The following is a 24,481-nucleotide window of genomic DNA, read 5'->3' on the forward strand; positions in this document are numbered from 1 at the left end:
GGATATTTAAAAAAATTCAGTTTGAACTCTATATTTAAAGTTTTTTTTAAAGTAAACAAGATTTTTTTATTTAATGCATGACAGCTCTTTGTTTGCTAATACTTAGTTTTCTAAACTAAATTAGTTGCTTGAAGAAATTTTCGAAAAAAAAAATCCTTATATAAAATAAAGATTTTTAATTAATTTTAAACAACCAAACCTATAGTTTTTTTGAAATATCAAAAAAGCTCTAGTTTATTCAATTTTTAGATATAATAAAAACTTATAATCTTTAAAAGTTTTCTGAATGCCCTTCTTAAAACTTTTGTTTTAAAAGTTTAAGAAGTTGTATGTTAGTTGCCTGTTTTAATCTTACTGTCTAAGTGCTGTTTGCATACAAAACTGTTCTAATTTTTACAAAATCCTATACAAAACATAAATTATACGTAATGAGTTTAATACTTGTTTTTATTTTTTTTAATATGACAGATGTACAACTTTAATTATAATGAAGTGCAACATATGTAAAACTACAGACACTGATCTGTGGCATCCTACAAAAAAAGAATATTTTTAATCTTACTGTCTAAGTGCTGTTTGTATACAAAACTGTTCTAATTTTTACAAAATCCTATACAAAACATAAATTATACTTAATGAGTTTAATACTTGTTTTTATTTTTTTTAATATGACAGATGTACAACAATAATTTATAATGAAATGCAACATATGTAAAACTACAGACACTGATCTGTGGCATCCTACAAAAAAAGAAGGCAAGGATGCTAGCGGATACAGCTGTCATACCTGCCATATCAAAAAAATGAAAGAGAAGACTCTCATAAGCAAGCAACAAAGTTCTAAGCGGAAAACATTCACCAAACAAAAACTAATTGTGAGCAAGCGAGTTCCAAAGCCATCAAAAAAGAGACTGCTTGGTGCAGAAAAGGGTAGGAGGACTCTTTCAAAGCCTAAAAAAGCTGCAAAGGCAATTTTAACCCAGGCAGAAGACAAAACATCAGATTACATTTGCTTCAAAGGCCAGATTTTTCAGAAGGGGGACATTGTAAGTGTAGTGGATTCGGAAGATAACAATATATATTATGCTCAATGCTTAATATTTCTAACTGATAAGTATTACAAAAAGTATGTTGGTTACAACTGGTTGGCGCCAAGAGAAGATAAAACCTTTCAAACTAACGAAGAGTTTGTTCCCTCAAAATACAAAATTGCATTTTCAGATGAAGTATTTCATTGTATAGAAACAATCAATTTTGTTTGCCACGCCCCAACAGACTATTATTTTGAAAATAGAAACCGTGCACTTTCTAACTTTCTGCCACCAAGAAACTCAATTAGTTATGTAATGAAATAATTTGTTTAACTTTTGATAAAAACTGTTTAAGAAATGTAAACTTATTAAATTTTAACTTGTGCTCAACTGCTTGAAAAATAATATATTTTTAAGTTAAATATTTTAATAACTTATTGTTTTTAACTTTATGAATTGCATAGAATGAATGACCTCCTAATTTTTTTTTTGTGGTTAAGTATAGTTTTACGAATTATAAGAATAATGGAATGATCTGAGATAGTATATTAAACAAATTATTATATAACATTTTTTTTCTGTAATAAGGTATATAAACACTCTACATAGATTTAATTATTAAATCAAAAATAAATAAAGTCAACATTTTATTGAAATCATTATTTTTTTTAGTTTTACGTATTTTATTTTTCACTTTAATTTTATGTATTTTATTTTTCACTTTAGTTTTGTGTATTTTATTTTTCACTTAAGTAATTCAAGTAAAAGTTTATTGTAAATATATTTGAAGTATTTTTGTTTAATAATTAAATAAAAAAACCATTGAAATAAAAGGCTAAGTGCAAAATGTTACGATGGTATTTGTTATAAATTTATGTGAACTTTTTATAAATATCCTTTAATTTCAAGTATTTTATAACTTTTTTCTTGTTTTAAGTTGAAATTTTGTACAACCTATAACTTACAAAAATAAAACTTTTAAAATTTATTATGCAGGATTTTTTAATTTGTTTACAAACACAAATGTTAGTTTTTTAATACTTTAGTTTTACTAAGTCAGCCAGTTAATACTAGCACAACATAGTATAACAATAGAAAGTAATTGTAAATTATTTAATATCTACCGTTTATATGTTTTATAATAATTTCTCATTAAAAATCTCTCAACGCGCATTTAAATTTATAAATAAATTATAAAATTCTTACCAAGTGCATTATTTTCTAAAGCTCAAAGCAAGATTTATACAATGAAAGTATCGTTATTTATATTTTTTATAGAATTATATATTATCTTATACAGTTAAATAATCTTTACACATGGTGGCCTTAAAACCTTGAATTTCACAATTTAGGCAAAAAAAATCTTAAGTTTGGGAAGTTTTGAAAAAAAACTATATTTTTGTACAAAAATCGTGAAACAACCCGAAATTATTTTAAATTTTAGTATTTTAACATTTTTGTTTAAAAAAAATTCAAAATTTTATTATTTTTAGACTAAAGTACAAATATACAAAAAGTATAGTACAAATTTTTAAATTGTAATTGGTAAACTATTAGTTGAATTAATTTTTAACTTAATAAAACTAAGTTTTTACTTGCATTTCTGATATTTCAAATGTCATGCAAAGTCAGTAAACAAGAACCTATTTCTAAATGATGCAACTTAATAAAGTTTATTTTACAAGTCAAAGTTTGTTGTGTTTCACAGAACTTAGGTAAGGTTTTTCAATGATAAAATTTTAATTGCACTAAAAAACTGTTGTAAAAGACTAGTGCGAAGTAAAACAAGTAGAAATACAAGACTAATTGTGAATTATATTAAATTTTAATTCTTTATATTTTTTCTTTTAGTTGTTGATTTCATTTTTATTTAACGTAATATGAGTTATATAACATGAATAGCTATACAATCTAGTTAAAATATATTGTAAGTTTTAATTTATTTATTAATAAGTATTATTTATTTACTGTTTTGTTAAATAATATTTTGAAATTTTGCAACATAAATAAATAATTTTTATTTACAAACAAATTAAAACTAACTACATATTTTAACTAGATTGTGTGCTATTTATGTTATATATTAACATAAATACTTTTGAACAATCATATGAGAAAAGTTTATTCTAAATAATAGTACAGGTTACAATTGAATAAAACAAAAATTTAAATAATATTAATAATTTATTGTTTAAGTATATCAAAAAGCAACGTTTTTCAATAAGAATAATTTTAAACTAAAATGGTCAAAAAAGATGCACTTTCGAAATCCTGGAAGAAATTTTGAAAGCCTTGAGAAAACTTGACAAAATCCAGTAGCTACCTTGTTTAAACTGCCTTATAATTATAAAACTTAAAGGTTTAAGTAAAACATTGGATAATTTTATCGAAATTGTAAACTTGTAATTTGTATTAAACAGCAATACTATAAAACTACAAGTTATTTTGAATTTATTGCTTTTAATAATTGGCAAATAATTTTTAAATAAGTCACAATTGTCGTGAACTTTCGAAATATTAGTATGTTAACTGTATTTTGAACTATGTAGAATAGCGATGAATTATAAGAGATAGAGTTCATATTATAAGATAACTCTGATTAATGAAAAGCAGTAAAACACATTATTAGGCTTGAGAAAAAAAAAACCATAAAACGAAACCTGTTTTCTTCTACTTAAGTCAACTAAAAACTTTTCTAGAAAACTAACTGTCGATTAGCGTGTTTCGAAAGCAATTTATTGGTAAATAATCACCAAACTCTTTTTAACAACTATCTTCACAAAATAAATTTTAAACAAACTATTTTTCTTTATTTTTTAACTTGATACATGTAGAAGCTACAATTTTTTTTCAAATCTAGTGATGTAAGGGAAAATATTTCTTATAATTTAAACTTCGATCGTTTTGAAATAGATTTAAGTGCAAAAATATACTTGTTAGATTTACTAGATTTAAAAGTTTTATTTATAAAACCTATGTTAAAGAAAAACTTGGATATTAGCATTCGAATTAATGTCCTTATCCTATGCTAAGCTAAAAAAAACTAACGTTTTATGTTTATTTTTGTAAATAAAATACCTAAAGCATGTCATGTAATCAAAATAACAATTATATTCAAGATTACTTTGATAGAAATTTGAAAAATAAACTTTAAAAAAAATTATTTATTAGTGTAAACTTAAACATTGCATATATTAAACAAAAACATCAAATAAAAACTTTTAATGTAGCTTTTTTCAAGTTAGGCGTTAAAAATAGTTATGTCATAATTTCTTTTAAGAGTACAATAGGGATACTGATGAGCTACTCTAGCTTGAACCCAGTAAGAAGTGCATACCTTACAATTTCGAAACAAATATTTTTCTCGTATCTCCGAATGGTAGATAATACCTACTTTTTTAAAAATAAAGCTACGGTCTATTTCTTTTTTTGAAAGTTACAAAAAGAATTTAACAAAAAAAAAGTTATATTTCTACTAGTATTATTTCATTTTTTTTATTTAATTTCATTCATTAAATAAAAAACCATGAAAATTTTTGTTTACAATTTTGTTACATCCTACTTATTTTTCAAGTTAAGTGCCTACCTTTCTTGGGTGCGTACCTTTTTGATGTTCCTACTGTAGGTAAGTTGTCCATAAAGTTTGCTAAACAAGTTTATTTTTAAATAATATAAAACTTTTGTTTTAACTTTATGGTAATTTAATTACTATAAGCGTTTTACTAAGGCTACTAGGGCTTTAATAAACAGTGAAATAACAACAAAAAAGAGAACAAATAGGTTGTATGAGGACATTATTTTCTTATGTTTTAGGAATATACTAACAATTACTTTATATTGTTATATAATTTTTACTAAATATATTGAATAGGTTTTAATTAAATTGGTCCCTAAAACTTTATAAATTAATATTATATTTTAGATTAGGCTATTAGTAAATACCAAAAGAGTATTTAAAATGTTTTTTGTGTAAGCGATTTTACTTAGTTTTTATACATAGATGCTTTTAGATATGTTCAGTATTAAGTAAAAATTAAAACATATAGTTAAGAACACCTCGATATTGAAAAAAAAAACTTTCTATAGAGAAATTAATACAGTTTACGGTTTAAACATTTTTTATTATAAGCTTGTTAACGGTGTTTATCTCATTATAGTTAAACTTTTAGGTCTAAACATATATTTTAAGGTTTTAAATATTTTCACAATGTAATACAAGTTTATACACCTGAATTTATTACTCTAATCTAGGCGTGGCCAAAATACGGTCCGCAGGCCGGATCTGGCCCGCTACTGTTTACAAAATTATGTAGAGTTTGGCTCGTGAGCGTGTTATTTTTGCCTGCTAAACCAATTTTTTAATTTACACTAGATTAAAACTGCGGCCTATGAAAGGTATAACCTGCGACCAACGAGTGAAGCTTAATCAAACTTTAACTAAATATTCTAAAACTGAAGTGAGAAGAGAAAACAACCACAGGTAAAATTTATGGCAAACTCGAAACTTACACTAGATACTCTGAGAATTGAAGTAAAAAGACAAACATTTAATTAGATAATTAGTGAGTTTGGAATTATATGAAATTGATTCCGAAATTCCCGCCCGCCAAGGACTAATTTTTTCTGTATTTAGCCTGCCGACTGAAAGCATTGCCAACCCCTAATCTAATCAGTTATTAAAATAAATTACTACTCGCAATTTTGTGCTAAGTTAACTGAAATATATTAAATTTTATGTTTTTTTTTTGTCAAATGTTTTTTAATTTTTAAAGACAAAAAATAGTTTTTGCATAGCTATGACCGAAAAATCTTTCTATAGATCAGATCCTTTTTGATAGTAAAGATATTTTTATTTTAAGAGTTTTTACATATGAAAAACTCACTGCTTTTTTTTTAGCATGTATTAGATTTCTTAGAATATGGGTGTCGTATTTACATTAATCAAAATTTTTTTGATTCTAATTTTTTTTTAAATTTTATACTAGTTAAGATTTAAAGATTCTTAAAAGTTTTATTGTTATAACAACACACTTTTTCGTTTTTATATTTATTAGAATTAAACAATAATAAGATAAATATGTTTCAATTAGCATTTAACTGCATCTTTGAGCTCTTCTGGAATTTCATCGAATTTCATCACAACTGGTTTAGGAGCTTCTAATTTGTGTTCAAATTTTACACTGGCTTTAGCACTTACTTCGATTTTTTTGACTGGTTCAAGACCGAAATCCTCCAAGTTAAGCTCTGATTATTAAATTGAATATATTTATTTGTTACTTTTTAGTACATTAAATTAATTTAAAAAAACATAATACCTTCTCCATTTTCACAAGCTTTCAACATAGCTTTGAATGTATCGGCGTCAAGAGTTATACATTTAACTTCTCTCTTTGGTGCTTGAACACATACTGAAGCTAAAAGTTTTTACTTATCAAATTTTACAATACGTAAAGTAGAACAAACTTAAATACAAAATACAAAAAACTGGTATAATTTTTATTAAGTTTAGATTTAAAATTACAAAATTAGTTAAAAAATTTAATAACCTTTTGCTGATTTTTTGTCATCTGAAACAAATACAACTTTTTCAACTTTAGGTTCATCGCCAGTAACGCCAGTTACCTTAACTTCTGCAATAGGTACACACAAAGCAGATTTTGCTACAAAAAGCAGAGCGAACAAATATATGAATTTCATAATTTTATTTTTGGTAGTTGTAATGTAGATTACAATTAATTATGATAATAAATTTTCACGTCCTCATATATATATGAATATATTTTGTTTGAAAAACAATGTTTTAGCTGTTTTTTTACTTATTTCCTAGCAACACAGCATGATTTTCAAAACAAACTACATATTATTGAAAACATATCATATAGTTGTTAAAGGTATTAAGTTCAAAACATTTAAAAATTACTTGATCACTCTTCAGTTTAAACATATGATAGTTTGTTATTACAAGGTATGATCAATTACGTAATTGAAGCTTAATATTTTAATTAAAAAATGTAGAGCATTAAACTAGTTAACACTTTGTTTTTATTGTTCATTGCAACAAGTTTTAAAGATGATTGATATTTATTATTTAACTAAGTTTCGTGTTGTTTTTTTATATACTTATGACAAAAAACAAACATTCTAAAAAATTAAAATACTTTTTATTTTAAAATGAAAATAAGCTTACATAAAGTTTTCTTACTCAAGTTAACCAAACAATAATATATTAATAGTACAATTTAATTATAAGACTGTGCATTGTCTTAAGAAAAGCTTTATATCAAATTTTTGTAATGAGTTTTAGACAAAACTATATAAAAAAATTGTCCTGAAAGTTTTTGACACAGTTTCACAAAAAAAAAAAAAACTGTCAAGTAAAAAAATTGCTAACTGTAAGGTGTATTAAGGTTTTTAAGACTTTAATATCTTTAAAACATTAGTTATTACTTTTTTAAATTCAAACAATAGACTATTTCTTATAAGCTTATTCTTAAACAGTTCGTTTTTCAGTAACCATCGACGTAACCCACATATTTTCAACTGCTGCTACTTTAGACATAAAAATATTTGACTAAACATTTTTCTTACATACTTTTTGCTTGCGTTTACTATGTTTTAAGTATAACTATTTAACGAATATATGAAAAGTGTTAGGATTAAATAAAATTACTATTTTGTTTACACTGAATTAATTTCGTATTTATTGCTTGTTAAAGTTAAGATTTTTTGTTTAAAAATATATTATGACTAGTTTTTCTATTTAAACTTATAAGAAATATTTTTGCATTCAAAAAATGAAATACAGTTTTTGCCTTAACGATCTGTTACAGTCCTTCATTACTTCTCGGATTATCATAAAAAATAACGCAGCAATTTACTATATTTAAATAAACTCATGACTAAACAAGTTAACCGTATAGAAAATGTATTCGTACTTCGTAAACATTTTGCGCTTGTTTAAACTTCTAGTAAAATCTATAATACAACCTTAACTCTTTTTTACGTCTAATTAAAATAGAAAGTATAAAAGATAACAAGAATTTTTTCTTATAAATTTAATTAACGTTTAAATTTTTGAAATATTATTTATAGTTAACTATATATTTATATTTATTGTTGACAAATATATATTAAATCAACAAAAGTTACTTTTTAAAAAGTGCAAAATTTAACTTAACTAAAATATCACTAACCCAAAAAAAATAAGTCAATATTGTATCAAAAACAAAAGAGTATAACTAAAAAATCTTCAACTACTTACTACATAAAAGTCTTTTTCAATAGAAATAAGTCTTTCATTCCACTATAATTTCAAAAACGTAACATCTAGAAAAATTCTTTTTCGCCAAAAAATTATAACTTTTTTCTATCTTAATTAAATCTAACGTGCTACAAAAGTATAAAAAAAACTAAGTTGTTGTATTATGTTTTATAATAGATAAAAATCTAAGGACTGCTTAATATAAACCAAACTAATTTTTTTTTAACTATTTAATATTGTTTAATTGTTTAAACTAATAACAGAGCATAACAATTGTGTTGAAAAAATAACAGGTTGGTGCATAATTATTTTAAACTATTTAGTTAAACTTTTTAACATTTTAAATTACTTTTAAGTTTAAAGTCTAATTAATTTTTGGAAAAAATACATTAACAAGGTTTTTCTGGTAGTTCTAAGAATTTACTGAAGAACAAATAAAGTTTAAGTTTTTAACTCGATCAGAGTTTTTATTGATTCAAAAAAAACTTTAAAATGGAAATTTTTAAAAACATAAGTCATACTTAGAACTTTACAGTATATATCGATGGAATAGTTTTATACAACTACTTAAAAAGGTTAAAATATTAATATTTTAAAAAAAAGTTTAACAGCTCGTTTGAAGTAATTGACCTGGTATACACCCACAAACATTTGCACCAACAAATATCTATACACACATAAAATTATTCATTACTACAGCAATTAAAATAAATATTAAGTTAATTATAAATTTTTTTTATGCATAACATTAAGTAGATTAGATCTTAGTAAAAAAGTATAAAATGTTTGTAGCCATTAGTTTTGGACCCAAACATATACTTTTACTAAATAACATATTTAGTTTTAAACCAAGGTATAAAACTACTACTACGTAAAACTCATATCAAGCAAAAACGTACAATAAAAAGCCGCATAAATAAAATTAAAAAATGTTCTTATATTATAACTTAAATAAAAACACTTTCTATAAAATATAACATAAAAATCAATTAAAGTAATAAACCTTTATTATATATTTATTTATATTACCTTTAATATATTTTAAAAGTCATTTGTTTAACTAAACCTTTTTACCTTAGATTAAAGTTATCACAGCTTAACACTGTATGTAATTAGAGATATGTGCTTAAAACTTTTTATAATTTTCATAATTTGTCGAAATTGAAAACTTCTAATTTGTATTAAACAGCAATACTATAAAATTACAAGTAATTTTGAATTTATTGCTTTTAATAATTGGCAAATAATTTCTAATTACAGTAACCTCTCGCATCTTTACGTACTCGTGAAGTTACGCACTCTCGTTTAGTTACGCATTTTAGAATTCTTAAAATTCGAAAATTTTTTTTTCTTAGTATTGCTCAAATTAGGTTTATTGTATATTTTTAGTTTAAAGTATATTTTCAAATGCTAACTCACCTCTGTATATCTTTAGACTTTGTTTACTTACGTTCCTTGACTAGTTGATGAACATTTAGTTATACCTCAGTATATTAGAAATTTTGTTAACAATAATAGATTAAATTTAAGTTTTTTCTTTATGTAGGCAAAGGTCAATTTAAAAAAAGTTGTAGTAACATAAACAATTTCTACTAAACATTTTTTATATCTTATATATTTTTGTTCAAAAGAAGAAATCCATTACAGCACCAAATGCATATTTTTGTAAAAGAATATAGAAAAAGATTTCAATATACATCACACCATTTCTTAATTGTAAACAAATGCTTAATTATAAATTGAATTTGCTAAGTACAATAGAATATAAATGTTAAGTATCAAATAAGTCACATATAAATAAAGATTAAGATAAAATCTACTTGATATTAAAATTATAAAAATTTTTCTACAAGTATTATTATTTTATATAAATTTAAATCCTTTTTTTACCAAATGTATAGTTTTATCTTTTGTTTTCATATCTATAAGTAAACAAATTGTAAATAGTGGGAAATTACCCAGTCTGCTTTTAACTAGAAGCAATATCAAAAAACAGGCATTATAGTAAGTATACTTGGTACCTCTCGTATCTTTACGCACTTTTTCTGTGGACACAATGCGAGTAAATAAGCGAGAGGTTACTGTAAGTCACAATTGTCGTGAACTTTCGAATTATTAGTATGTTAACTGTATTTTGATTGATGTAGAATAGTGTTGAATAACAAGAAATAAAGTTCATACTATAAATAATTATGATAAATGAAAAGCAGTAAAACTCATAATGAGGCTTGAGAGAAAAAAATCATAAAACGAAACCTATTTTGTTCTACTTAGTCAACTATAAAGTTCGTTAACTTTTCTGAAAAACTAACTGTCGATTAGCGTGTTTCAAAAGCAATTTATTGGTAAATAATAACCGAATTATTTTTAACAATTATCTTCACAAAATAAAATTTAAACAAACTATTTTTCTTTACTTTTTAACTTGATCTACTATAGAAGCTACAATTTTTTTTTTAAATCTAGTGATGTGAGAGAAAATATTTTTTATAATCAAATCTTCGATCGTTGGGAAATAGATTTAAGAGGAAAAATATAATTTTTAGAATCACTAGATTTAAAAACTTGTGTTCATAAAAGCTATATTGAAGAAAAACTTGTATATTAGCATTCGAATTTATTTCCTTATTCTATGCTACGCTAAAAAAACTAACGTTTTAAGTTTAGTTTTGTAAATAAAAATACCTAAAGCATGTTATGTAATCAAAATAATAACTATATTCAAGATTACTTGGATAGATTTTTGTAAACTAAACTTTTTAACAAATTTATTTGTAGGGGTAAACTTAAGCATTGCATATATCAAAAAAACATCAAATAAAAACTTTTTATGTAAAGGCGTTGAAAATAGTTATTTCAAAATTTTTTTAAGAGTACAAAACGGATACTGATGAGTTACTCTAGCTTGAACCCAGTAAGAAGTGTATACCTTACAATTTCGAAACATATACTATTCTCGTATCTAGCTAATACCTACTTTTTTAAAAATAAAGGTACGGTCTATTTCTTTTTTTGAAAGTTACAAAAAAAAAATTATTAAAAAAAAAGTTATATTTGCACTAGTATTATTTAATATTTTTTTATTCAATTTCATTCATTAAATAACAAATCATAAAAATTTTTGTTTTCATTTTTTTACATCCTACTTATTTTTGAAATTAAGTGTCTACCTTACTTGGGTGCGTACCTTTTTGGTGTTTCTACTGTAGATAAGTTGTTCATAAATACTTCTAAACAAGTTTATTTTAAAAAATTATAAAACTTTTGTTTTAACTTTCTGGTAACTTAATTACTATAAGCGTTTTACTAACACTAATAGGGATTTAATACACAGTGAAATGACAACAAGAGAGAGAATAAATAGGTTGTATGAGGACGTTATTTTCTTTAGAATATACTAATAATTACTTTATTTCGTTGTATAGTTTTTACTAAATATGTTGATTAGGTTTTAATAATATTTGTCCAGCCTAAACTTTATAGATTACTATTATATTTTAGATTAGGCTATTAGTAAATACCAAAAGAGTATTTAATATGTTTTTTGTGTAAGCAATTTTACTTAGTTTTTATACGTAGATGTTTTTAGATATGTTGAGTATTAAGAAAAATAAAAACATTTAGTTAAGAATAACTCACAATTAAAAAAAAAATCTATAGAGAAATTAATACATTTAACGATTTAAACATTTTCTGTTATAAGTTTGTTAACAGTGTTTATCCCATTATAGTTAAACTTTTAGGTCTAAACATATATTTTAAGGTTTTAAATATTTTCACGATGTAATACAAGTTTATACATCTGAATTTATTACTCTAATATAGGCGTGGCCAAAATACGGTCCGCAGGCCGGATCTGGCCCGCTACTGTTTACAAAATTATGTAGAGTTTGGCCCGTGAGCGTCTTATTTTTGCCTGCTAAACCAACTTTTTAATTTACACTGCGGCCTATGAAAGGTATAACCTGCGACCAACGAGTGAAGCTTTATCAAACTTAAACTAAATATTCTAAAACTGAAGTGAGAAGAGAAAACAACCACAGGTAAAATTTATGGCAAACTCGAAACTTACACTAGATACTCTGAGAATTGAAGTAAAAAGACAAACACTTATTTAGATAATTAGTGAGTTTGGAATTATATGAAATTGATTCCAAAATTTCCCGCCCGCCAAGGACTAATTTTTTCTGTATTTAGCCTGCCAACTGAAAGCATTGCCAACCCCTAATCTAATCAGTTATTAAAATAAATCACTACTCGCGATTTTGTGCTAAGTTAACTGAAATATATCAAATTTAATGTTTTTTTTTTGTCAAATGTTTTAAATTTTTAATGACAAAAAATAGTTTTTGCATAGCTATAACCAAAAATATTTTTATACATCAGATCCTTTTTGATAGTAAATATATTATTATTTTAAGAGGTTTTACATATGAAAAACTCACTGCTTGTTTTTAATTTTTTTTTATAGCATGTGTTAGATTTTTTAGAATATGGGTGTCGTATTTACATTAATCAAAATTATTTTGATTCTAATTTTTTTTTTTTAATTTTTATACTAGTTAAGATTTAAAGATTCTTAAAGGTTTTATTGTTATAACAACACACTTTTTCGTTTTTATATTTATTAGAATTAAACAATAATAAGATAAATATGTTTCAATTAGCATTTAACTGCATCTTTGAGCTCTTCTGGAATTTCATCGAATTTCATCACAACTGGTTTAGGAGCTTCCAATTTGTGTTCAAATTTTACACTGGCTTTAGCACTTACTTCGATTTTTTTGACTGGTTCAAGACCGAAATCCTCCAAATTAAGCTCTGATTATTAATTTGAATATATTTATTTGTTACTTTTTAGTACATTAAATTATTTTAAAAACATAATACCTTCTCCATTTTCACAAGCTTTCAACATAGCTTTAAATGTATCGGCGTCAAGAGTTACACATTTAACTTCTCTCTTTGGTGCTTGAACACATACTGAAGCTAAAAGTTTTTACTTATTAAATTTTACAATACGTAAAGTAGAACAAACTTCAATACAAAATACAAAAAACTGGTATAATTTTTATTAAGTTTAAATTTAAAATTACAAAATTATTTAAGAAATTTAATAACCTTTTGCTGATTTTTTGTCATCTGAAACAAATTCAACTTTTTCAACTTTAGGTTCATCGCCAGTAACGCCAATTACCTTAACTTCTGCAATAGGTACACACAAAGCAGATTTTGCTACAAAAAGCAGAGCGAACAAATATATGAATTTCATAATTTTATGTTTGGTAGTTGTAATGTAGATTACAATTAATTATGATAATAAATTTTCACGTCCTCATATATATATGAATATACTTTGTTTGAAAAAACAATGTTTTAGCTGTTTTTTTACTTATTTCCTAGCAACACAACATGATTTTCAAAACAAACTATATATTATTAAAAACATATCATATAGTTGTTAAAGGTAATAAGTTCAAAACATTTAAAAATTACTTGATCACTCTTCAGTTTAAACATATGATAGTTTGTTATTACAAGGTATGATCAATTACGTAATTGAAGCTTAACATTTAATTAAAAAATGTAGAGCATTAAACTAGTTAACACTTTGTTTTTATTGATCATTGAAACAAGTTTTAGAGATGATTGATATTTATTATTTAACTAAGTTTCGTGTTGTTTTTTATATACTTATGACAAAAAACAAACATTCTAAAAAATTAAGAAACTTTTCATTTTAAAATGAAAATAAGCTTACATAAAGTTTTCTTACTCAAGTTAACCAAACAATAATATATTATTAGTACAATTTATTTAAAAGACTGTGCATTGTCTTAAGAAAAGCTTTATATCAAATTTTTGTAATGAGTTTTAGACAAAACTATTTTTTAAAAATTGTCCAGAAAGTTTTTGACACAGTTTCACAAAAAAAAAAAACTGTCAAGTAAAAAAAATTGCTAACGGTAAGGTGTATTAAGGTTTTTAAGACTTTAATATCTTTGAAACATTAGTTATTACTTTTTTATAATCAAACAATAGAATATTTCTTATAAGCTTATTCTTAAACAGTTCGTTTTTCAGTAACCATCGACGTAACTCACATATTTTCAACTGCCGCTACTTTAGACATAAAAATATTTGATTAAACATTTTTCTTACATAATTTTTGCTTGCGTTTACTATGTTTTAAGTATAACTATTTAACGAATATATGAAAAGTATTAGACTCAAATAAAATTACTATTTTGTTTACACAGAATTATTTTCGTATTTATTGCTTGTTAAAGTTAAGATTTTTTGTTAAAAAATACATTATGACTAGTTTTTCTATTTAAACTTATAAGAAATATTTTTGCATTCAAAAAATGAAATACAGTTTTTGCCTTAACGATCTGTTACAGTCCTTCATTCATTCTCGGATTATCATAAAAAATAACGCAGCAATTTACTATATCTAAATATACTCATGACTAAAAAAATTAACCGTATAGAAAATGTTTACGTACTTCGTAAAAATTTTGTGCTCGTTTAAACTTCTAGTAAAATCTATAATACAACCTTAACTCTTTTTTACGTCTAATTAAAATAGAAACCATAAAAGATAACAAGAATTTTATTTTATTTTATAAAATTAATTAACGTATATGTTTTATGAAATATTATTTATAGTTAAGTATATATTTATATTTTTTGTTGAAAAATATATACTAAATCAACAAAAGTTACTTTTCAAAAAGTGCAAAAGTTAATTTTACTAAAATATCACTAACCAAAAAAAATAAGTCAATATTGTATCAAAAACAAAAGAGTATAACTAAAAAATCTTCACACTACTTATTACATAAAAGTATAAAATTGTTTAAATATATATTTATAATAGTTGCATGCCAAGAGTTAAAAATTATATAGTTTCTAAGAAGTGTATTTCGTTGATAATCATTTTTTAATAAATATAAGGGCATTTCTAAAAAACTAAACGATTTGAATTAAACAAATTTAGTTTAAAGTAGGCAAATTTAGTTTATCATAAGGACCTAATTTTCTTCTTTAAATTAAAAAAGTAGCTTATTTTTATATTACTTCTGTAAACTTTTTTAAAACTTTGTTTAAACTTGTGTAAACTTTTTTTAAAAAATTACATACAATGTTAAGCTGTGATAACTTTAATCTAAGGTAAAAAGGTTTAGTTAAACAAATGACTTTTAAAATATATTAAAGGTAATAGTTTATTACTTTAATTGATTTTTATGTTATATTTTATAGAAAGTGTTTTTATTTAAGTTATAATATAAGAACATTTTTTAATTTTATTTATGCGGCTTTTTATTGTACGTTTTTGCTTGATATGAGTTTTACGTAGTAGTAGTTTTATACCTTGGTTTAAAACTAAATATGTTATTTAGTAAAAGTATATGTTTGGGTCCAAAACTAATGGCTACAAAAATTTAATACTTTTTTACTAAGAAAAACCATTAGCGTTCTCAATTAAAAGCCTTAAAGATAAAAAAATATATAATTAACTTAATATTTATTTTAATTGCTATAGTTTTGAATAATTTTATGTGTGTATTTTATTTTATTTGTTGGTGCAAGTGTTTGTGGGTGTATAAACAGGTCAATTACTTCAAACGAGCTGTTAAACTTTTTTTTTAAACATTAATATTTTAACCTTTTCAAGTAGATGTATAAAACTGTTCCATCGATATATACTGTAAAGTTCTAAGTATGACTTATGTTTTTTAAAATTTCCATTTTAAAGTTTTTTTGAATCAATAAAAACTCTGATCGAGTTAAACACTAAAACTGCATTTTTTCCTCAGTAAATTTTTAGAACTACCAGAAAAACCTTGTTAATGTATTTTTTCCAAAAAGTAAAAGTCAAATAGACTTTAAACTTAAAACTAGTTTAAAATGTTTCAAAGTTTAACTAAATAATTTAAAATAATTATGCACCAACCTGTTATTTTTTCAAAACAATTGTTATGCTCTGTTATTCAGTTAAACAATTAAAAAAATAATAAATAGTTTAAAAAAATTATTTCGGGTTACATTGAGCAATCCTAAGATTTTTATCTATTATAAAACATAATACAAAAACTTAGTTTTTTTAATATTTTTCTAGCACGTTAAATTTAATTAACATAGAAAAAAGTTATAATTTTTTGGCGAAAAAAGAACTTTTCTAGATGTTACGTAGATCAGGGGTAGACAACATTTTTTGTGTAACAGGTCAAAACTATTAGACATAGTTTACCTTAGAGTGCGAGTTTTATGTAAACTTTTATTTAAAAAAAAAACAACACAGTTTCAATTGAACTATTGTTAAATTAATACTATAGCTTTCTCCAAGAAAATTTACAGCATGTTTTTAATATAGTTTCAAGTTTTTTAAGTAATTTGTATTGCGTTATTCAACTTTTTCTAACTGTAAAACAGCTTGATACTGTCCGCGGGTCATTTTAACTATCAATAAGGTAATATTAACGACCTTTGACATAAACAACCGTAAAATTTAGACTTTATGTAATTTTTATACAATGTATACTTCCAGTTACATACCTTTTTTGTGTTTTAATAAAATTTATGTTGCCTTTTTTAAAGTCTTTTGTAAATAAAATTCTGTCGTTATTAAATACGCTGACTTATTTTAGTTCCCAAAGATTATATAGCAAATATTTAGTTTAAAAAAACAAGTTTATATTAAATAATCAATATGATTTATAAATTGAATCAATGTAATAACAAAAAATGCATTATTGTGTCGTGATAAATTAGTTATTACTGTTTTCCATACAAACATATAAACCTCACAAAAAAAAACATTTCAATGTTTAAATAAAAAAAAGAATTAATAATTTAAATCCTTCAAAAACAATTTGATATTTGATTAGTTGAAGTGTTTCTATCAATACTGTTAAATTGTAAGATAAAAAATAAAAAACAAATTGATTAAGTAATAAATATTGCTCATCTCTTCAACGTTATTCGTATGAAAAAAACACCTAACTAGTTTATTGTTTTAAAATTTTGAATACAATTTTAGTATTTAATTAGGTCATTAAACGACTTTTGTAATAAAAATGTTATATATTTAAACTGAGCAGTGATTAATTATTTTTTAGACTGTTATAAACTTACCTGTAACAACAACATGACTGATTATATATAGTTTATTTTGTCAATCACGTTGTGTTGCTAGGAACAAAAAGACAGCTTAGCTGTTGTTATTTCAAGCAAATAAAATATATATAAATAGGAATTGAAAATTTAGTATCATAATCAATTGTAATCTACATTACAACTACCAAACATAAAATTATGAAATTCATATATTTGTTCGCTCTGCTTTTTGTAGCAAAATCTGCTTTGTGTGGACCTATTGCAGAAGTTAAGGTAACTGGCGTTACTGGCGATGAACCCAAGATTGAAAGAGTTGAATTTGTTTCAGATGACAAAAAATCAGCAAAAGGTTATTAGATTGTATAGGTTTTGTAATTTAAAAATTAAAACTTAATAACAAGTATATTAGTATCTTGTACTTTGTATTGATATTTGTTATACTTTACGTATTCTAAAACTTATTAAACAAAAACTTTTAGCTTCAGTATGTGTTCAAGCACCAAAGAGAGAAGTTAAATGTGTAACTCTTGACGCCGATACATTTAAAGCTATGTTGAAAGCTTGTGAAAATGGAGAAGGTATTATGTTTTTAAAATAATTTAATGTACTAAAAAGTAACAAATAAATATATTCAAATTAATAATCAGAGCTTAATTTGGAGGATTTCGGTCTTGAACCAGTCAAAAAAATCGAAGTAAGTGCTAAAGCCAGTGTAAAATTTGAACACAAATTAGAAGCTCCTAAACCAGTTGTGATGAAATTCGATGAAATTCCAGAAGAGCTCAAAGATGCAGTTAAATGCTAATTAAAAAATGTTTATCTTTTCATTGTTTAATACTAATAAATGCTACAAAAAAATTGTTTTATTTTAATTTTTGAAACTGTACTAGCATTTTAATTACACAAAGAAATCTTAAATCATAAATGTTTTGACTAATCTAAACATGACAGTAGTATTCTAAAAAATATAAACATATGTTAAAAGAAAAAGCTTAAAATCAAACAGTGAGTTTTTCAAAGTTAGCAACTCAAAAATATTAATAAGTTTATTAAACACATTAGAAAAGTCAAAGCTATGAAAATGTTAAAAGTACTTGATTTCTAGGTAAAAAAATATAAACAGCTTAATTACAATTTATTTATAAAATTTAGCTGAGTTTTTTTGTAGTCTGCTGGGTTTTTAAATCAAATAATTTTAATCTATAAACACAAATTTTTTAGTAAACTTATATATTAAACAGTTTACAGCTATTGTAAAAGTATAAATAAATTTCTAGTCATTTTAATATATTTAGTATGAAATTAAGTGATATATGACTTAGTTATTAAAAATAAATGAAAAATAGTATAATAAAATAGTTTAGTAAATTGTCCAAAATTGATCACCGAAGAAAAAACTTATGAGCACCAAAAGTTTCATGCAAAAGATTCACCAATTCAAAATGATACACCTTGTAAATAAAAAGCGATTTAAAAGCTTAAACAACTATTTAGTTTGTTTTAAACAGAAAATTAAATAACTGTATGCTGTAAAAAAAAACATCTAAGTTTGCATATACAAATGCATTTTAAAACCACTTTTATATTTTTATAAATAGTTTTGTCCAAATTACCAGAAGTAAACTTTAAATTAGAAAATAAAATAAGTAAAGGTAGAGATACTGCCTTTGCTTGCAATAAAACCTTTGATGTGCTGAATAAAAATTAATCAATAATCGAATATTCAGTAAAAACTTATAATTTTATACTTTTTCTCTAGATTAAACAAGGTATTATTTACTTGAACTACATATTTATTACAAACATACGTTAAGTAACTTAAAAAAGTGTAAAAAAAAGCTTATAACAATAGTTAAAAATATACTTGCTTAAAAATAAAAATCCAAATTACTCTTTTTTTTTTTTATAAAGTCAACAAAAGATTACTTAATAAGTAAAACAAAAGGTACACATGCCTTTAACAAAAACATTTATTACTATTGATTAAATATGTATACTAATTTATGAAGTTTTGATATAAAAAACAGTTTTTAAAAACTTTGTAGTCGTAGAGTAGTGTTCTACCGGATCAAAGTATTCGGATTCGGATCCGGCTGGATCCAAATTTTGTAGATTCGGTAAATCACTAAACTTTTTATACATAAGTTAACATTTTATTGTTTAATAAGCTCTAGAGTTAAAATTTATTTACTGCTATTTAGATTCTTATTAGTTGAAAAAATTACCATGGTTATTATGTTTTAAGTTAAAAGTTATAAAAATTTGTGATAATATGTATTTAGATTAATTAATAAAATATATGAAAATAAACTTCACAGTTTCATAAAAACAGGAAAGAAATAAGGCATAAAATTTATCAGCATATATTTACATAGTTTCAAAACTTTAGAAGTGTCAAGTTTTGTAATATTTATTAACTAGTGGTTTTATAAAAACAAAAAAACAAGAAAGTTTATGAATATTGCACTGAAAGATTTTTAAAATCAAACTTGACAAAAGTCACATTGTGTTAATATTTAGTATCATGTCATTGTTACTATTAATTAAGTATTCTACTTTATTACATTTTCTGAATTTTTGAAAACAATATACAGAGAACTCTACTTCTTGAGGAGAATTAATATTGTTTATTATTTCAAGGCTTTAATGTTTAAGTATATTTTAAACTACTTCGGTCTGAGTTCAACTTTTATAATGAAAATTTCTTGGCCTGGTACTTAAAAAAGCCTTCTAACCTTTGGCCTAGAGTTCTGTACAGAGTATAAAAACCGTAAAAAACTATTTTTTGTTAGACTTTTAAATAAAATTAAGCACTTAGTTAAGGCTTTTAGTCTCAGCTCTTTGCATAACCGTTTTTATTTATTCATCATACATTTAGTTTATCAATAAAGTTTTTTTTATCTTTGTGTTGACCCTATTTCGGTTCAAATAACATTCTGGCTTTTCTCTTACGAGAATTTTAAAGATAAATGTCCTTGGTAGGTAAATTATTTCACTTCATTTTAGTAAGGTCACTCTCAGGCCACCCCAGTTCAGCTTGAAATCTTATCTGGAAAGCTGAGGCCTAATCAGGATTTTTTTTTAACAATCCCTATTAAGTTTATGTTATTAATTTATGACATGTATGTTATGGATAAGTATATGATGCTTTGATTGAAGGTTCTAGTTAACAAAAATTATGTAATTATGTAAAATATTTTTTCTTTCGTTAGTATAAATTTCAATAAAATTTAAATTGTATACGTTATTTATTATTTGTTGAATTTTCTGATCACGATTGAGGGATTTGGTTGTTTTATTTTAATCCTTTTTTTTTAAATTTATAATGTTATTGTGTCTTTTTCGGAGAGCGTTTTAGTTGGAATATAAAAACATCAGTCACAGTAATGCTGCTGTTTTTAAGGTTTTTTTCAAATATCACTGATTATACAAAGTTTAAAAATAGAACATAAACAATTTAAAAAAGGTATTTTTTTTTTGTTATGGTAAAAGCTTAACCTTAAGTCCAGTTTAAAAACTTTTTATAACTATTTTGATACCTATTTTATTTTAGGCCCTTACTGTAGAGTTGATAATAAAATATTTCTATTTTATGACAGTTAATTGTAATTTGCAATTGTACTCTGTTTTATAACTTTAAACACTTGCGAAAGTAAATGTTCTAATTTGTTTTTTGTAACATTAAAAAAATCTTTAGTTGAACTTAGAATACTTTAACTTTATTTGTGATTCGTTTTCTATTATAGGCGTTTATTAAAGTCGATATTTTATTTCTTTTATTGTTACAACTAACAAAAATACAAGTTTATTGATAATGTGGCTTGCATTAATATCAAAAAACTAAACTAAGGTGTATTAAAAAACTAAATGTGGTGTATGTAGCTTGTTTTCTTTTATCTTTTTAGCAAGACGTTTATTTTTTTGTTCATTTCAGAAACAAACTATTCCAACAATACTAATGGATTTGTTTATTAACACGTTAAAAATATTGTTCAAACTTTTTATTACTGAACATCATAATACAGCATTAATACAGAATTATTGTTTGTAAACTTGTATTTTATTTACATTACAAGCAACGTAATTCTTCAGAATTCCACTTATAAAAATATCCGGATCCAGACCCGGATCCTGCTAGATCTTAATTTGAAAAAAATAATTCGGATTCGGATCTTAATTTGAAAAAAATTGTTTGGGTTTGTGGATTCGGTAGATCACTGTTGTAGAGGTGTTTCAAAATGATATTTTTACTTGTATTTAAATTTAAATTATAAAAATTTGTATAATGTTACATATTCAAATTTTTCACTTCCAAAATATTTAGGTAGTGCTCATAAAGTACTAAATAAAACAATAAGTACGGTTTTGTTTAAAGGGTATTGTAAACTAGATAATGTGTTCATGGTTAAAAAACTTTAAAGCAGCACTTAAACAAGTGTCTAACTACATAATTTAAAGCTAAAGTCTACATTAGTGTAACTAAGACTGTATAGTTTTAAAATTTTTAATTATAAGTACAGTTAAGTATCATGTAGGGTACTTATTTGATAACATTTAACTTTATTTAAAATAGATTTTCTCTGATTTTTTTTTGTGTTGTATTTGTTACTAACCTGACGTGCTACTATAAAAAAAAATTTGCTCCTCAAAGTCAAAGAAATCAAACATCTGTAATCATAAAGTAGAAGTTTAAGTAAATATAAGTCCATAAAAAAAATAATACTACATTTCACAAAATTAAAAAAATAGATATGTCTGACATATTTCCATCAAAATTTTATAATTAATTAAAAAGCAAAAACTCTAACCGTTTTTTTTTAAATAGTTTTATACTAGTAAGTAAAAAATAATTTGACTAAAAATTGAATTGTTTTATAAACTTGTCCTATTTATTTATATCTATTTACCACAAACTTAGTCTGTTTACTTCAATTTTTATTCTCAGTCTGAAACCCTTGTAATTAATTTAAAAAGGTGTTTAGAATTAGCCCCTACTTAATTTAATTTGCTATAGTGATGACTATGTTTCTGTGTGTATAAACAGATCAATTGCTTCAAACGAGCTGTTTAACTATCTGCTTGTTTGTTTTTTTTGTATAAATATTAAGTTATTTGACTGTTTTAAGTACTTATATAAAATCAATATATACTATAAAGTTTTAAGTATGACCTATGTTTCTTATTGAATTCCCTTTTAAAGCTATTTTTAATTAAAAAAAAAATTTTTTTAATTCAAAACACATTTCTTCTTCTTCAGTAAAACCTTAAAACTGCCATAGAATCTATTAATATATTTTATATTGTTAATATATTTTTCCAACAAAGAAAAGTCAAATATATATATACATTTATATATAATATATTAAGTTACGTCATAATCTATTTGTGCTAAATTTTTTAACTTTCATTTGTTTGTTTTTGTGTTGTGCTTTATTTTAAACTTGTTCAGAAGCTGATGAGTGCATAGGCACGAAACTCGAGTCCTTTGAGTTTTACATCTTGAAATAAACTTTTTTTTACATTACATATATATATATATATAAGATGTAACGTTAAAAGGTAATAAATTTTGGAGATCCTGATAAGCTAAGCTTATCGAAATATATACCACAGATGTTCTTGTGCTAAAACTTTATTTCAACTAACGTAGTAATGGTATTTAAAAAAAGTTAATGCATAGTTAGTTAAACCAATTAACTTAAACTTTCAAACATTTGAAAATGGTCTTTAAAGTATAGTTTATTCCTGGACAAGAAGTTAAAAAGGTGTTCAAATGTTGTGCAACTCGATATTCGAAAGGTTTTTTGTACACCAGGTCCTGGGACCAAAGGTTTATATAGGTATAAGCATGTATAACTATACATAATTATACATGCTTTTTCTGCTTTTTTTTCTAATGAGTGTTAATATTTTATAGACTCCGTAGATCTGTTCTTAAATTTATTTGAGAGCAGTGAAACGCCGTTAGTTGAAATAAAGTTTTAACACAAGAACATCTGTGGTATATATATATATATATATACATTAAAGGTTTTATATAAAATTTCTGGTCGATAGTGCTCGACAAATTAAATTGGAGCTAAATATTTATCTAGTTATATATTTTTTAATTTATTAACTTTAAAATCGAATTTTCTGTTGACTATTATAATAAACTGTAACTTACTGACGATCACATGAAATTTTAAATTTCATGTGTGAAACAGCTGTATAAATTATAGTTTTTGTATAACTAGATAAATATTTAGCTAAAACTAGATAAATATAATTTACAATGTTTATTGAACCAATAAAAATGAGCGCTCAAAACCTTTGGTCCCAGGACCTGGTGTACAAAAAACATTTCGATTATCGAGTTGCACTATATTTGAACACCTTTTTAACGTCTTGTCTAGGAATAAACTATACTTTAAAAACCATTTTCAAATGTTTGAAAGTTTAAGTAAATTGGTTTAACTAATTATGCATTAACTTTTTTTTAAATACCATTACTACGCGTTGTTATTTGTTTTATCAAGTATAAAAACAAAACTTTTGAGTAGTTAAATCAGAAGTAGTTTAGTTTATATTGAGCTATACTAAGATTTTATTGTTAGTAAAGCTTAATGATTGATTAAAGAAGTTTTTTTTTATATTTTCGATACAGATATTACGAAGATCAGGGGTAGACAACATTTTTTGTGTTACGGGTCAAAACTATTAAACATAGTTTACCTTAGAGTGCGAATTTTATGTATACTTATAACTATGTATAAAACAATATGATCCCGTAAGCAAGCGATTATGACTATTAAAAACGTTTTATAGTAGGGGTGGGTAACGTAAGCCCCCGGGCCGGATCTAGCCCGTAAAGTGAAAATGACCGGTCCCAAATGTTTTTTAAATTTCGATAGAATACGGCCTGGGGATGAGAATGACTGGCCCGCCAAGGTTAATTCTACAAAATTTGTATGAAACTTTTATCAAATTTTTACAAAAAAAAACATAAGAGTAAGACTTTAACAAAATGTTAAATTTGTTTTTTAATTTATGTATAATAGTAAAAACATTATTTTGTACTAATATT

General features: G+C 23.9%; 3 protein-coding genes and 1 long non-coding RNA gene across 4 annotated transcripts; 2 read left to right on the plus strand and 2 right to left on the minus strand.

The window, feature by feature from the left end:
- The first annotated feature begins 686 nt into the window (after positions 1–686).
- Positions 687–1,547, plus strand: LOC145842569 (GATA zinc finger domain-containing protein 1-like). Its single transcript, XM_082950031.1, has one exon. The coding sequence runs from the start codon at positions 696–698 to the stop codon at positions 1,353–1,355; it is 660 nt and encodes a 219-aa protein (XP_082806157.1). The 5' UTR covers positions 687–695; the 3' UTR covers positions 1,356–1,547.
- Positions 1,548–6,138: 4,591 nt separating this feature from the next.
- LOC145841847 (uncharacterized) lies at positions 6,139–6,665 on the minus strand. The gene is made up of 3 exons (XR_014370185.1): positions 6,578–6,665; positions 6,347–6,445; positions 6,139–6,275 (listed from the first exon to the last, which is right to left on the minus strand). It is a non-coding gene; the product is annotated as an uncharacterized LOC145841847 (long non-coding RNA).
- A 6,290-nt stretch (positions 6,666–12,955) lies between these two features.
- On the minus strand, positions 12,956–13,564 carry LOC145842989 (uncharacterized). The gene is made up of 3 exons (XM_082950458.1): positions 13,414–13,564; positions 13,183–13,281; positions 12,956–13,113 (listed from the first exon to the last, which is right to left on the minus strand). Exons 1-3 carry the CDS (start codon positions 13,562–13,564, stop codon positions 12,956–12,958), a joined length of 408 nt encoding a protein of 135 aa, XP_082806584.1.
- A 4,049-nt stretch (positions 13,565–17,613) lies between these two features.
- On the plus strand, positions 17,614–18,220 carry LOC145842990 (uncharacterized). Its single transcript, XM_082950460.1, has 3 exons — positions 17,614–17,764; positions 17,895–17,993; positions 18,063–18,220. The coding sequence occupies exons 1-3, from the start codon at positions 17,614–17,616 to the stop codon at positions 18,218–18,220; spliced, it is 408 nt and encodes a 135-aa protein (XP_082806586.1).
- The last annotated feature ends 6,261 nt before the right edge of the window (positions 18,221–24,481 follow it).

This window comes from Thalia democratica, chromosome 8 (genome assembly GCF_965202585.1).
Source record: "Thalia democratica chromosome 8, ktThaDemo2.hap1.1, whole genome shotgun sequence".
NCBI classification, from domain to species: domain Eukaryota; kingdom Metazoa; phylum Chordata; class Thaliacea; order Salpida; family Salpidae; genus Thalia; species Thalia democratica.

Excerpts from the sequence above, each read along its gene's own strand:
- LOC145842990 (XM_082950460.1), top strand. The coding sequence starts at position 17,614 with ATGAAATTCATATATTTGTTCGCTCTGCTTTTTGTAGCAAAATCTGCT. Across the intron at positions 17,765-17,894 it reads TGACAAAAAATCAGCAAAAG|CTTCAGTATGTGTTCAAGCA; the intron begins GTTATTAGATTG and ends AAAAACTTTTAG. Across the intron at positions 17,994-18,062 it reads AGCTTGTGAAAATGGAGAAG|AGCTTAATTTGGAGGATTTC; the intron begins GTATTATGTTTT and ends ATTAATAATCAG.
- LOC145842569 (XM_082950031.1), top strand. The coding sequence starts at position 696 with ATGAAATGCAACATATGTAAAACTACAGACACTGATCTGTGGCATCCT.
- LOC145842989 (XM_082950458.1), bottom strand. The coding sequence starts at position 13,564 with ATGAAATTCATATATTTGTTCGCTCTGCTTTTTGTAGCAAAATCTGCT. Across the intron at positions 13,282-13,413 it reads TGACAAAAAATCAGCAAAAG|CTTCAGTATGTGTTCAAGCA; the intron begins GTTATTAAATTT and ends AAAAACTTTTAG. Across the intron at positions 13,114-13,182 it reads AGCTTGTGAAAATGGAGAAG|AGCTTAATTTGGAGGATTTC; the intron begins GTATTATGTTTT and ends ATTAATAATCAG.